General features: G+C 36.8%; 4 protein-coding genes across 4 annotated transcripts in view; all 4 read right to left on the bottom strand.

The window, feature by feature from the left end:
* The window catches only part of LOC103472592 (gastrula zinc finger protein XlCGF26.1-like), a 4,602-nt gene extending 4,145 nt beyond the window's left edge, over window positions 1–457 (bottom strand). Inside the window, exon 1 of the mRNA XM_008422345.2 lies at window positions 419–457. Within this exon, the coding sequence (XP_008420567.2) occupies window positions 419–457 (39 nt within the window). The remainder of the gene's footprint in view (window positions 1–418) is intronic.
* Window positions 19–3,797, bottom strand: LOC103472596 (zinc finger protein OZF-like). The gene is made up of 2 exons (XM_008422350.1): window positions 3,507–3,797; window positions 19–2,462 (listed from the first exon to the last, which is right to left on the bottom strand). The coding sequence occupies exons 1-2, from the start codon at window positions 3,673–3,675 to the stop codon at window positions 1,138–1,140; spliced, it is 1,494 nt and encodes a 497-aa protein (XP_008420572.1). The 5' UTR covers window positions 3,676–3,797; the 3' UTR covers window positions 19–1,137.
* A 499-nt stretch (window positions 3,798–4,296) lies between these two features.
* LOC103472595 (oocyte zinc finger protein XlCOF6.1-like) lies at window positions 4,297–8,918 on the bottom strand. The gene is made up of 2 exons (XM_008422349.2): window positions 8,645–8,918; window positions 4,297–7,108 (listed from the first exon to the last, which is right to left on the bottom strand). Exons 1-2 carry the CDS (start codon window positions 8,802–8,804, stop codon window positions 6,009–6,011), a joined length of 1,260 nt encoding a protein of 419 aa, XP_008420571.1. The 5' UTR covers window positions 8,805–8,918; the 3' UTR covers window positions 4,297–6,008.
* A 1,059-nt stretch (window positions 8,919–9,977) lies between these two features.
* LOC103472594 (gastrula zinc finger protein XlCGF57.1-like) lies at window positions 9,978–13,716 on the bottom strand. Its single transcript, XM_008422348.2, has 2 exons — window positions 13,426–13,716; window positions 9,978–12,782 (listed from the first exon to the last, which is right to left on the bottom strand). Exons 1-2 carry the CDS (start codon window positions 13,580–13,582, stop codon window positions 11,077–11,079), a joined length of 1,863 nt encoding a protein of 620 aa, XP_008420570.1. The 5' UTR covers window positions 13,583–13,716; the 3' UTR covers window positions 9,978–11,076.
* Between the last annotated feature and the right edge of the window lie 1,433 nt (window positions 13,717–15,149).

Below are 15,149 nucleotides of genomic sequence, written 5' to 3'. Positions count from 1 at the left end.
AAAAAAAAAGTAGCTTACTATGAGAAATAAAATCAGCTTTATTGGTCATGTTTCCACGCACAAACAAGGGAATTGAAATTGTTTATCTTTGTTCCCAACATACACAGATTTGAAATATAAGTATATAGACATAGTTACTTTTGTTTTTGCGCTTTAGTAAAACTTTATTGACTTCAAATTATCAGCAAAATTGTAATACTGKAATAMGGTARCCTTATTACACTRTGAAAAGCACATTTTAAATGATTATTTTATTAAAAGAAAAAGTAAATCAATGTAATTAAAATCAGTTCATATATTCCAATTCCAATTCACAACACAYCTCATGGTACTTAACAAATAAAAATAAAATYAGTGGAGTCATACATGTCACAACCGTTCATTATAACTGGAAATTAGTGTTTAAGTTTAATTTCACCCCTGAAGAATTTCGGCCCACTTTACGCTGGGGAAACATTTTAATTCTGCAATGTCGGAGGCTTTTCAACAGCATGTTTAGGATCATCCGACACACRGTATCCGAATTGGATTTCAGTCCASAGTTTGGCTATACCACTCCAAAACKTCATCTTGTTGAAGTTACTCAAGAAACCATCTGGTGGAAAGATTTCAACCAATGCAACCAAATTTTGCACAGGTAGATTAAACTTGTTTGTAGACTTGATTGGTCAAAGATTCTCGGCTCTGTCAGGGTCGTTCTGTCCCTTTGCACTCTGACTCTACACTGGACTTTCAATTTGTGTCTGGGAAATAAAACAAAAAGACAATCGAGTTTTCCTAAACAAACCTGAATATTATCAGCTGAAAGCAGTGTACTCAACTCCTACTACATGCACTACAAGACCTAGCTTAGAAGGTGGACAAGTAACTTCAAAAACATAAATTCAACATATTCAGTTGTTATAACTTTACAAAAATGCTTTAAACATTCAATTGTAACAGCTTCATATGTATATAAACACTGGACTGGAAATTATAAGGGGAACAGTCTATCCAATCCAAGTCAGCTTTAGACTTTTCCCTAACAGTCTAGGCTGGGATGGTGAGATGTTGACATAACTTTGCATATGTATGTGCAAATTTGTGTGTTTTATAACAGATCTTTCCAGTTTTGGTTGAACGTGTTTTGGAAGACTTCTATTCTGTGTGAMTTTTCATGTGTAAATTCAAATTACTTTTTAGGCTAAACGTTTTATGACAAGTGTTGCATGAGAAAGGCTTCTCACCAGTGTGAATCCTCATGTGATCTGTTAAATGAGTTCTTTGAAGGAACCCTTTTCCACAAGTCATACACAAAAAAGGCCTGTCACCTGTGTGAATCCTCAGGTGATCCGTTAAGTGAGTCTTTTGAAGGAAACTTTTACCACAGGTCACACAGGAGAAAGGCCTTTCGCCTGTGTGAGTTCGGAGGTGCTTGTTTAAAAGACTTTTGATAGTGAAACTCTTTCCACAGGTCAGACATGGAAAGGGCTTCTCTCCTGTGTGAGTTCTCATGTGACAAGTTAAATTTCCTTTTTGACTATAACTTTTTCCACAGGTCACACAGGAGAAAGGCTTTTCACCTGTGTGACTTCTCATGTGTAGTTGTAACTGACTTCTTTGAGTGAAACCCTTTCCACAAATGCTACACGAGAACGGCATCTCACCTGTGTGAATTCTCATGTGATAAATCAAATTACCTTTCTGATTAAAGCTTTTTCCACAGGTCATACATGGAAACGGCTTCTCACCTGTGTGGATTCTGACGTGTATRTTCAAACTGCTTTTGAACCTAAATGTTTTCTCACAGGTCAAGCATGAGAAAGGCTTCTCATCTGTGTGAGTAGYGGAGTGATGAGTTAAATGAATTTTTTGAGTAAAACCTTTTCCACAAATTGAACACGAGAAAGGCCTTTCACCGGTGTGGACCCTCTCATGGTTGGTCAAAAAACTTTTTTGAGAAAAACTTTTTCCACATGTCACACATGCGAAAGGCTTTTCCTCTGTGTGATTTTCCATGCTTTGAGACAAAAGACTATTGTGAGGAGTAAATTCGGCACCAATTTCACAAGAACACGCATTGTTATTATGTTGGCATCTCTTGTTTTGCATTTGCTCTTTTTCATCTGTCTCTGATTCTGAGTCTTCATCACTGCTTCCTTCCTGATGCTGGATCTCAATTCCAGAAGGATCCTGAGAGATGAYCTGGTTCCACTTTGGTTCTGGTCCAATCTGGTATTTTTCCTCATTACAAAGAGTCACCATAACGGTCTCAGTCTCCTGCTTCAGCTCAAATCGTGCTTCATCATGACTGATGCAGACTTCATCCTCTTCCTCTTTAGTCTCTAGATGTTCCAGCTCATCCTGCTCTTCTTTGATCTGCAAGGGTTCTGGTTCCTCCTGGTCCAATGTGAAGCTCCTCTCCTGGTTCCCAAGTTGCCGGCCAACAAGAACCTCCTTCTTCTCAACATAATGCTGCGAATCTGAAGAAGCAAACAGAAAAAAAATTGCTTATTATCCAAGAAAACTAAAAACACTTAAAAAAAAAAAACCCTGCACAATACTTTGGGAATGTTGTGTTCCCATAATCTGTAGAGCTGAGCMGACAGCGGAGATACAGGTTATGCTTCATTTAATAACTCGGCAGCAAACCGCTGGCAGCTGTATCAACATAACGTCAAACATTCACTGTTTACAACTCAGTGAATGCAAACAGTAGCTCAACTCTCTGGCTCTGTCAGCCACTTCTCCTGAAATGCAACCAGGTAAGATCAGTGCAACWAAGCAAAGTTAATCATGATGCCTGTTAATGCACAATTACAAATAACCATTACATTATTAAGAACATAATTACATAATAACCATAACCATTACATAATTAAACCTACGCAGTTGCACATTTCTTGCATAGTTGCACGATATTTTTTAGGTTATAATCTCATAGTTACTGCACAGTGTATTTTTAATGTTTGTTTTTGTTTACATTTGATATATTTTAATAGTTTTTATATGTTAGTGTGAACCTACATGCTGTTACACCTGAATTTTATTTCATATTTATGGAGGATTTGACCTTTTGGTGAGAAGGAAAAAAAAGAAAGAAAGAAAATCTGACAGTCTATAAAAAAAGTTTGAATTCTGAGAAAAATATTAGAATTTTTATTAAATTCATATGAACCAAATGAAACGTAAGACKCCTCTCTTACAGATGTTAATAGCCAACAGATCGCAAACACCTGCCCAAGAGCTCTAACGCCGTAATACACCATATATGAGCGGCGCTTAATTTCGGCCCAGGGCGACCCGTTGGCTTGCTTGACCRCAAATGAAAAACGATTTGTAGATTGACTTAAGAAAAGGCAAAACCTCGTAAACAAGAAATGGGTTGGACGAAATGAAACGGATAACACCAGAAAACTTACGTGACTGCTCTGTAATACGTTAACTTCGGAAATTAACTGCAAACCGCATCAAGCATCTGTAAATCCTCTCATCAGGTTAAATTTTGCACTCCTGGTGTTTCATACCTATTTGGTGAACGATTATCTGGGGTATCCGGTTGACATCCAGCAGTCTGCGCTCACCGTCGATCTCTTCCTCGGACTTTACAATTATTTCCTTAAGTTCCGTAAATGTTTGTTCGACAGGAGTTAATTCATCGTCACTAAGCTCTTCCTTACACGTTGGWGAAGACATTGTGATTATAGATACCCATAAATTCAGCTCAGACACCACAACGGGACTCAAAATGACACCAGACRAAGATAAGCTAACACCGTTAGCATCTCAGTTGGAGGATTCTTCTTCTTCTACTTCTTCTTCCTCTTCTATTTTTGCGAATTATTGCCACTCTATGGATGAATCGTGTATCACAATGGCTTTACAGCATGTCTATGCCAAAAGCCATTTTAATACGGAGGACATACCCTGCCAAAATAATTAATAAATAAATAAATAAATAAATAATTTCTACACTTATTTAGTTATGTCATCTATTGTCAAATTTGGCAGGATAAGTCATCCTCATTTTTAGGTCTATGCTTTCCTGAAATAAATACACCATAACTTTAAAACTGAAAAACCAATACTTTTCTGCAACAATCCACTATTCATTACCGACTACTGGTAATCTATTTTATTTTACAGTTTCAAAACAGCCTGAAATAAATTGTCTGAACTCACATCCACCTGCAATATGCTGATTGCTTTTCATGGCTCTTTCAGTTTACTGCAAACAACAYGTTGGAAAATGTCATAAAAAACTGTAAGCTTATATAAATATACAGTTTCTTATGAACAACCAAATAACACAAAGCAATGATTTTTAGTATTTATTTTTATATTTCATAAATAAAACCCTACAAATACAACTGGACTCCAGTACAGTGCTGTGGTTGTTTTGTAACATACTGTAAAGCAAAGTTACATAAACATAACAATGTCATCAACTTTTTTTGCATTTAACAACCAAGATGGAAAATGAGACATAATTACAAACTTTTACACGTTTACCTCTGAACTCTTCATGAGGTCACAGCCAGTTTAAGTTTGCTGACTTTGCAAAGTGGGAACCAGTGGATTCGCTGAGTCTTGTGCTCAGTGACAAGGCTAACTGTTAGTAGCAGTGCGAACCAATACCTTTGTCAATATGTGCATGTCATTTTAACATAAAAATATCACCATAAACCGATGTGCTCACAGTTTTAACGAGACACAGAGCCGACCATCTTAAAAACTCATATCATGTGATTTGCTATGTTTAATGTTTAGTTTTTTTTGTGTTCAGCACTTAGTGATCTATAAGGTTCTAAACAAAGTTTTATTTACTTATTGATAAACTACCTTTCTCTTCAAAATAGTGTACTAGTCCAAATATGTAAATATTTTTGAAAGCAGAATAAATATTACTGCTTAGTTTGTGAGGCACTCTGTGTTTAAAGCAGATTAAAAGTAGATTTTAATCCAAACCGTAGGCCTGAAAAAATTAGCTTCAGATTATAAGATAATACAACTTTTAACCAATTGAATTTAAATTAACTATCTGGTTGCTTATAAATCATGGAGTAAAACTAATAACATGGAAATATTTAGAAATTTAGGAAAAATGATGGAACTGGAAGAAACACTCGATTATTTAAGATAAACAGTGCATATGTAGTGGAGGATACTTGATAAAATGAWCATTTGTTTAGAAGATTTCTTTAAAATTTTAGGGTAACGTTAATAAAAGTACTGGTAATTTGCAGAAAGTACATATCTGGTATTTGTTAGAACCTCTCAAATATTTAATCACATTTCTTGTTGAACAAAAAAAATATCACAAACATAAAGTTTGTTGTTAAATTTACGCTGTAAAAACAAATTAAAGTAGTAAGCTAAAGTTTCTCATGTAAAGGTCACAWATAGTATGTGACCAAAGTTATTATTTATCATAAATAGAAAGCATTTTTATTCTTGTTTTCCTTTAAAAACAAAGATTTCATTCCAGATTTTAGTTGAAATACATTTAAATTTAGTTTAAATTGACAAAAAAGGTATTTGCTACCAAAACCTAAAATTCTTCATGTGATATCAGAGGAATTTCGGTTTCAAATTTTAGTTACATTTTTTTTTCTTTTGAACAAACTTCATGGCCCCAATTTTGCTCCGTAGTTGCCGTTCCATTCATGTTAAACTTTAGTAGGAGAGAAGTTTAAGCTGGTGTTTATTTAGATATGCTTGAATTTGTTTAGTATGACCTAATGTCACTCTAAAGTGAACCTATGTGTGTGTGTGTGAGCAAACAGTAGTTTTAATTTTTTCCGTGCAGCTCTATGAGTGTATACAACACAAAATTGTCCTGAAGACACATTCATTAGAGATGTGTTATTAACCATCAGCTCAAGTGAACATTGTTCAGACACGGATGCTACAATCTGAAACATTAAAGAACCAAAAAGCAAAATTAGAAGAAATATGTGAGGAGATGTAAAAAATGCTTCTTGGCTCCTTACACTGAGACGCTTCCCACAGGTCACACAGGACTCCTCCTATCTTGTGTGAATTCTCGCGTGTTTTTTTAGACGACTTCTTCGACTGAAGGTTTTTCCACATGTGCTACACGGAAACGGCCTCTCACCTGTGTGGATTCGCATGTGAACTGTCAAATGGCCTTTCTGACTGTAACTCTTTCCACATGTCAGACATGAAAATGGCTTCTCACCCGTGTGAGTTCTCATGTGATCAGTYAGGTGACCTTTGTGGCTGTAACTTTTCCCACAGGTCGCGCACGAGAAAGGTCGGTCGCCCGTGTGACTTCTCATGTGAAGCGTCACTTGACTTCTTTGACTGAAACTTTTACCGCAGGTCACACACGAGAAGGGCTTCTCGCCCGTGTGGATTCTCATGTGCTGCTTCAGATTGCTTTTCAGGTTAAAAGATTTATCACAGGCGTTGCACGGAAAAGGTTTCTCACCTGTGTGAATTCTCATGTGATCCGTTAACTTATGTTTGAGAGTGAAACTTTTTCCACAGGTCAGACACGAGAAGGGCTTTTCGCCTGTGTGGATTCTCAGGTGGTTGTTCACAATACTTTCTCGACTGAAACACTTTCCACAAAACTTGCATGAGAAAGGCTTCTCACCTGTGTGCGTTCTCGTGTGGTAGATCAAGTGAGTCTTTTGAGAGAACAATTTATCGCACACCGTACATGAATACAGACTTTTATCCTTGTGACTTTTCTTCTTCTCTTTTTGTTTTAATTTGTCAGAATTGTTCCCATACCGTCTGGTTTTCGGACGTCTCTTAATTAGTTTCGATTCTTCATCGCTGCTTATTTCTGTGTCTTCATCATTGCTTTCTTCCTGATTTCGGTTCTCAGCATCACAGCCGTCCTGAGAGACGAGTTGCTCCCCGATTGGTTCGGGTTCACTGCAGCTTATTTCTACACCGGCAGGAGACGCAGGAAAGGTTTTCATCTCCTGCTTCTTCACCACAGGCTGTTCTTCATCCGGACCGATGCTGAGTTCATTCTCTTCCTCTTTTATCTGCAGATGTTGTGGCTCACTCTGTTCTTCTTTCATTGTCAGAGGCTCTGGTTCCTCCTGGTCAGAAAAATCCTCCTCCTTCTTAACATCGTGATGTTGGACGTCTAGAAAAGCAAACAGACATGAAAAATGACATGAAACTGATTAATTGTCCAACTTATCCCCAAACAAGCGATTTAATACCAACTAAATTCAAACCTAAAATAATCCAACTTTATGATACTGAGCAGCGGAAATCCACAAAAAGAGAAAATCTTCTAAAAATAAAAACATGGACTGCATATTATGTTATGACTGGATGCACAGCTGCTTCTGCATCATGTCATTGCTTCACTTTTCTCTTTCTTTAAATTGTCAATTTGTTTCACTTAAACCTTTACAAGTAAGCATTCTGTTGCTCATTTTGGAAAATCTCGTCCTTTGCCCTTATTCTCACTTCCCATGTTAAAAGTATTTCCCTATTGCAAAACGTTTTCTGAGCCAAACTCCTTCCTCTAACCCTCACTGGATCCACTTTGGTCTGCTTTCTTGACGTAGAGAGCTCCAAATGAAGAGCAAATTCTGCTTTTCACTCAGTGTGCTGCTGCAGAGGCTGGTGTGGAGATGGAAATAGATGCTGTGGTTTAAACAAGGCAGAAAAACAACAGCAAAATGCACCTTTTATCTGCAAATGTTGCTAAAATGTACAAAATCTCAGACAAAATTTTACTCTTTTTTTAAGATCTTTTGGGACAACAAAAATGATGTCTGTTCACTAAAATGCAAGAATTTAAAAAGAGATCATTTTTTAAAGCAATCAACACAATCAGTAGTTAAACTGGAGAGGTTTGGATGAACCAGAGCTCCACAAATCTCTCCTCCAATCATACAAGAGTTAATTGAGCTTTTCCAAACTTAAAACTTAAATTATACTTAAGGTATAATACAAGCAATGATACAGGTTTACTTTGTAATACCTAAAAAGGTAATATATTAAAACAACCATTTTAAAGAAGTTTCTGATAGAAGTACAAAAAATGTCTGMATTYGTCYTCTTTAAACAGATTTAGAGAASACTGAAATATTTACATATTGTAGACAATATATATTTTAWTATGCAGATATTTATAAAAAGATGTTTTATGTTTGTTAGTTTCCCTCTATGCCAATTCATATCCCTAATTTCTAGATGTGTATTTCTTTGAAATATTTTGAGCATAAAAAAGCTCAAGGATCTCTCCTAATTCAATTGTTGTTCGGAGGATTTTGCATTATTCGCCAACATGTATTTTATTGCCTTCTGAAGTCACAAAACCTGAAGGTCACAGATGCAACAGCAGCACRCAACAGTACTGATACCATAATACACAGTGTATAGGCGCAGCTAATTTACAGAGACAAACGATCGGGTAGTTTGGCWGCTCTTTAGCTTCCCTCTTTCAAAAACTCCCGTGGAAAGACCCTCCTTACAGTACCGAATAATCATACTATAAAAAGAAACRCCAAAAATGTGAAATACTTCATCTTTGAGTTYGTATAACCTCAGCTTATGTAATTGRATGTTCTCTATAGCTTTAAAATGACATTTAAACGGCATCAAACAACATTCAGACACGTGATCTTATCGGTAAAATGACATTACCACGCCTGGACCTTCATACCTGAACGTTTTACGGGTAGTTGGGTTTTTTCGCTGAAATCCAAGCTGGCCTCGATCTCTTCCTCGGATTTTACTATGATTTCTTTAATGTCTGTTAATGTTTCTTCAGCAGGAGGTGAAGGCTCGTTGGTGAACTCTCTCTGAGATGAAAGCGAAGACATTGTTTCTCCAGGTAGTCATTTACTCAGCTCAAAATGTAAACAAAACTGGCTAGCAGCTCCATTAGCTTCCATTGTGTTATTACGTGACGCACAGGAAGTATGTCATTCTCCGATAGCTGAAATCCAATAGGCTGCATTACTGCCATCTGCTGGAGAAAGACGGTATTACACGTTTTCCAAAAGACCCCAGAAATATGCAGAGGAGGTAATAAATAACTACATTCACCTGAATGAGCTTTTGGGAAAATAAAATAAAATAAACAAGATCAAGAAGACACAGCAAACACCATAAACCTTGTTCTAACATGTATACACTACCTACTGTACATATTAGTSTTATATTTTTTTGTATTGACAGGTTTTGATTTGATAAAGAATTTCTTATGCCTGAATCTTGTTTTGTAGTTATGTCATTTCTTTAAATAGACTTATTGTCAGATACCAGAATTTAATATTAAAATGAATATTTATCAAATGTTAGGCACTTAGGTAAATTTTTAGAAAATACTTTTTTAAAATTTTGCTTCAGTTTGGCCAACACTTTATTTTTATTAGCACATTATTCACAGACAACAGACTCCTATCCGGTCCAGTCACTCTTACGAGGAAGGTTCAGGAATCCAAATAATCTCTTCAAGCAGCATCATGTGATGCTGCATCTTGACCCAGTTCTCACTCATTGTGCTTTGTCTYGACTTTATAGTCATGCCAGACGTCCTACAATGGTGTAACATGTACCTGGTTTGCACATAATTAGTACATTATGTCTTGACATTTGCACCAAGCAGGATAAGAACCTTTTAAATATCGATTTTTCATACATATTTTAATTTTCCTACATTAGAACTAATGTGTGATCTTGTACTTGTGAATGTGGTAGACTGGATTTGTTTCTGCTTTCTAAATCTAATGGCAGGCAGCTKTGGTCCCTAACCTCCACAAATACTGAGGGTCCATTTTATTTGCTTTCTGGAGAGGAATAGAAACAGAGACAAAACACATAATACATTTTTTTATTTCAAAGGCGCCTTTCTGGCACTCAAGGACACCGTACAAGAGTAAAAAATAGTGACAGAAACAAATAAAATATAACAATTAAAAATAGATAGAAATAAATAAAACAAAACAATGTATCTATATAAAATCTATGTAAAATCAGGCAAACCAATTGTGTCATATGGAAAAGGCAGATCTAAAAAGGTGTGTTTTGAGTTTGGTTTTAAAATTTGATAATGACTTTATGTTTCTAAGGTATGGTGGTAATGAGTTCCATAGTTGGGGAGCAGAGCGACTGAAAGCTCTGCTCCCCATGGTGGTGAGACGGGCAGAGGGGACAGTGAAATGGATAGAGGAGGATGATCTGAGGGAGCGAGAGGGAATGGCAATATGAATAAGATTTGAAAGATATGGTGGGGAGAGATTGTAAAGGGCCTTGAAAGTGTACAGAAGAATTTTGTAATCTATGCAGAACTTGGTGGGCAGCCAATGGAGTCTTTGCAGGACAGGAGTGATGTGGTGCATGGATGGGGTTTTGGTAATGATACGGGCAGCTGAATTCTGGACCAATTGGAGCTTATGAAGAGATTTCTGGGTGAGACCAAACAGAAGGGAGTTGCAATAGTCAAAGCGTGATGTCACAAGACAGTGAACAAGAATGGCAGTGGAATGGGGAGTAAGGGAGGGGCGGAGGGGATTGATGTTGCGTAGGTGAAAATAAGCCGAGCGGGTAATGTTATTAATGTGAGACTGGAAAGACAGAGTGCTGTCAAGGATGACACCCAGACTCTTTACCTGAGGGGAGGGATAAACGGGACAGTTATCAATTACAAGACTGAAGYTTTWGATTTTGGCCAGAGTAGATTTAGTACCAATGAGAAGAACCTCTGTTTTVTCACTGTTAAGCTTAAGCAGRTTTGAGGAGAACCAGGATTTTATTTCAGTCAAGCAGTCAGTAAGCGAAGACGGTGGGAGGTTGGAGGCGGGCTTACTGGAAACATAGAACTGGGTGTCATCCGCATAACAGTGGAAATCAATGTCATGCTTACGAAAATATAGAAAATTGTATGTTTTGCTCCAAAAAACATCTTTAATTTATTAAAAACTGCAAGCGTGATACATTATTAGAGATGTTACATGTTCAARAAAGTTTAGACACATTTCTGAAGGCATTTTTGCAATATTTGTTTTTAAATATGAAGCTTTTTTACTTTTCGCTTACTTCAGTTTCTAAAAAAGTGCCCAAGCTCCTTGATGCTTCAAAGCATTCACCAAATTACATCTTCTCATCTGTATGGGTTCGCATGTGACAAATCAAATGGGCTCTTTGCCTGAAAGTATTTCCACAGGACGAACATGAGAAAGGCTTCTCGCCTGTGTGGGTTCTCATGTGAACTGTTAAAAAACTTTTCCGAGTGAAACATTTTTCACAGATAGAACACGTGAAAGGCTTCTCCCCAGTGTGAACCCTTAGGTGAACTGTTAAAAAACTTTTGCGAGTAAACTGTTTTCCACATGTGTTACACAAGAAAGGCTTCTCACCTGTGTGGCTTCTCAAATGAGATTTGAATACATCTTTTTTACWGAAACTTTTTCCACAAGTACTACATGAAAATGGTTTCTCGAKCGAGTGTATTCTCATGTGATACGTTAAGCTACTTTTTTGAATATAACTTTTCCCACAGATTTTACATGTGAAAGGTTTCTCACCTGTGTGAGTCCTTAGGTGAGTATTAAAACTCTTTTTTTGGCTGAAGGATTTTCCGCAGGTGATACATGAAAAAGGCATCTCACCTGTGTGAATTTTCAGATGAGTTGTAAAGTTTTCCATCTTACAGAAATTTTTTCCACAAGTGACACAGTGGAACGACTTTTCACATGCGTGATTTTTTGTGTGATATATTAAATTGCCTTTCAAACTAAAACTCTTTCCGCAATTTATGCACGAAAAAGGTTTCTCACCTGTGTGACTYCTCATATGATAAGTTAAACTACTTTTTTGACCAAAACATTTTCCACAAACAATACACGAAAACGGCTTCTCACCTGTGTGGCTTCTGTTGTGATAAGCTAATTGACCCTTCTGGCTAAAATTCTTTCCACAGATCACACAGGAGAAAGGTTTCTCATCTGCATGAATTCTCATGTGAATCGTTAAATGGCTCTTTTGACTGAAGCTTTTTCCGCAAATGCTACACACAAAGGGTTTCTCGCCTGTGTGAGTTCTCATGTGATCAGTTAAATGACCCTTTTGCCTGTAACATTTTCCACAGGTTGTACATGAAAAGGGCTTCTCACCTGTATGAGTTCTCAGATGTCTAATAAACGTGCTGTTATGAAAAAATGTTTCATTACACGTTTTACAAAAATACCTGCTCTTACCTAAAGATATATTTTTAAGACTTTTTCGTTTTGCATTGTCAACATTGTTTCTGTGCTCTCTGGTTTTCTGAAGTCTTCTATTTTGTTTTGGTAATTGTGCTCTTGTTGATTCTGAATCCTCTGGATTTCTTCCTTCCTGGTTCTGGTTCTCAGCTTCAGGAAGATCACAGGAGTTGAGCTGGRCCCTGKTTGGTTCTGGTTYACTGCAGTATTTTTCCTTGTTARTCAGCGTTGCCRTTAAGGTGTCAGTCTGCTCTTTCAGCAGAAGCTGTTTTCCATCTTGTCCCACAAAGCCAGGATGAAGTTCTTTCTCTTCCTCTTTTATCTGCACACAYAGTATTTCCTCCTCGTCCTCTTTGATTTGCAGATGTTGTATTTCCTCCTGTTCTTTTTTAATCAGAAAATGTTCTAGATCGCCCTGGTCTTCTTTTATTTGAAGATCTKCTGGTTGTCCTTGCTCCTCTTTTATCTGGAGATGTACTAGTTCCTTACACTCCCCTTTTATTTGTGGACGTTCCAGTTCCTTCTGGCCTAAACCTGAGGTCGACTCCTGGATACACTGCTGTTGGTCATTAAAAACCTTCTCCCCCTGAAAATCGTCTTGAGAAAGAGAAAGAAAGGCAAAAAAAATCTTTAAAAAAGTAAGTAAAATATAACTAAAGTCACATTAACTCATTAGTGCATCTGAAGATTATTTTCTCAGTTTAATTTCGTCAATACATCCGCAAGCTGGCTCTTACTAACGTTAGCTAAAAATGATAACTTCAGTAGTTCAGCATCAAATTTCCACAACAAAATGACATTAAAGTACTAGTAATGTTCGCTTTGATCTATTTTTCTTATTATTAGATATAAAACTTTGTGGAAACAACAACACCCCACATCAGTGTACAATATTTCTCTTCAGGTTTGAGCTGTCAGACTGATAAAATTTTCAAGCTGGATACCGTAATTGTACAATTTAATCCCAAAACTTCCATAGAAGATTTTAAACAAATATAAAAAAAGATTAATTTTTGTGGTTTCTTAAAATTTAAATGATCTATCCATGTATTGTAATTTTCCAGCTATGCTTCTTTTATATAAGGTTCCTACAAACAGAAAGTCGGTGGAATAGCCCTTTAATCCAGCTCGATATCAGTCGTAAAATACTGTATAGAAGCGCAACAGATACGGAAACACAATCATCTTAACACAACAATTAACCCCTTAGTAAAACGTYATTGTCGCTGGTGTTTCATGCCTGTTTGTTGTGAGGTGATCAGAGGAGTCCGGGTTAAATCCAGCAGTCCACTCTGACCATCCGTCTCTTCCTCGGACTTGACGATAATTTCTTCAAACTCTGAAGACTTTTCTTTAGAAGGATTTAGCTGCTCGTCCTGAAGCTGAACTGAAGACATTTTTACCACAAACACTCACATATTGAGCTCACACACCTTCCTCGTTTTCACGTTCCCTAGAGCTGAAGGAAAGCTAACGCTGCTCATGTTGTTTTGGACATTTTGGATTTTCCGTGTGTCACACGAACACGCTACGGAAGAAACCGTAACGTAGTTTAGTTCCGCTTTGAATTTTGACTGCACTTATAAAGGATCCGTCTAACTTTAGCTAAAAAATATAAACTTAACCAAGACGAGTGGAAACGGCTTTTTATGGATTGTGTAGCGAACCGCACCTTCACTTCATGTATGACACGATGTTATGAGTTGTTTTTCAGCAGACAAACACTGCACTGTTAATTTACAGAAAAATAATTATTTAAATCACTTGACTCGTTTCTAAAAGTGCATGGTCCCCATACTACCAACAATGTAACCCAAAATATCACGTAGTCACAAAAATTTTWAATATATTAASACTTTACACTTTCTAAATAAGAGACAATTCAGTTTAATCCAATTCAGTTTATTTACATTTGCAACAATTTACAACAAATCGACACTTCAGAGAAAAAAGTCAWTTCAATCACACGTTCAAATGAATCCTAATTATCAAACAATGTATCAAGTTCACTTTATTATTCAAATTAGATTAGAAAGTTTTCTATTTCAAAGGAATCCCAGCAGATTACACTGCAGTATTCAGTCRACTTTCMAGTAAACCCTCACATCTAGCATGCATGTGGCAACAGTGGAGACATAAAGAAACCTCCAGCAGAACCAGAACGTGGCTATTTGACATGACCGACTGGAAGTTTGAAAAGACAAAGCAGATAACAAAATTCTTGTCCACAATTTCATACACCTTTATTCTTCAGTTAAGACATACTGCTTATTTATATTTCAGTTTTTAATYCTTTAGAATAGGAAGTTTCTAGAAAATATTACATTCTTCTCATTTACTTAAAAAATTTWAAAAAAGAGGTTATGAACTTAATTGTGATTATTATTCAGTTATTCCAGCTTCTAGGCTGCGAGTTAATCAGGACCCCAATGCATGAAAATATTACATGGTTACACCTTATCGTGGTTCAACAAATACCTTCTCGCAAAAGCATTTCCACAGACCATGTGAAAGGCTTCTCACCATTATGATCTCTAATGTGACAAGTTAATTTATATTTTTGTCTGAAACTTTTTCCACAGATCGTACAGGGGAAAGGCTTCTCACCTGTGTGAACACTTAAGTGATGTTTTAGAGCCATTTTTACACTGAAACCTTTTCCACAYGTCGTACAAGCGAAAGGCCTTTCACCCGTGTGAGACCTCATGTGACGTGTGACCTCCGATCTTTTGTTGAACGTTTTTTCACAGGACACACAAGGGAAACGTCTCTTAGACATGCTAGTTGGCACGTGGCTTTGACGAGAAGTCTGACATGTGCGACTTCTTATGTGAAAATTTAGACTACTTTTCTGAGTRAAATGTTTTCCACAGGACACACATGAGAAAGGCTTCTCACCTGTGTGAGTTCTCATGTGAATATTTAAAGAACATTTTAGATCGAAACCTCTTCCACAGATCGTAC

This window comes from Poecilia reticulata, linkage group LG11, assembly GCF_000633615.1.
Source record: "Poecilia reticulata strain Guanapo linkage group LG11, Guppy_female_1.0+MT, whole genome shotgun sequence".
Taxonomy (NCBI): domain Eukaryota; kingdom Metazoa; phylum Chordata; class Actinopteri; order Cyprinodontiformes; family Poeciliidae; genus Poecilia; species Poecilia reticulata.
This window is presented reverse-complemented; position numbering and strand designations above follow the sequence as displayed.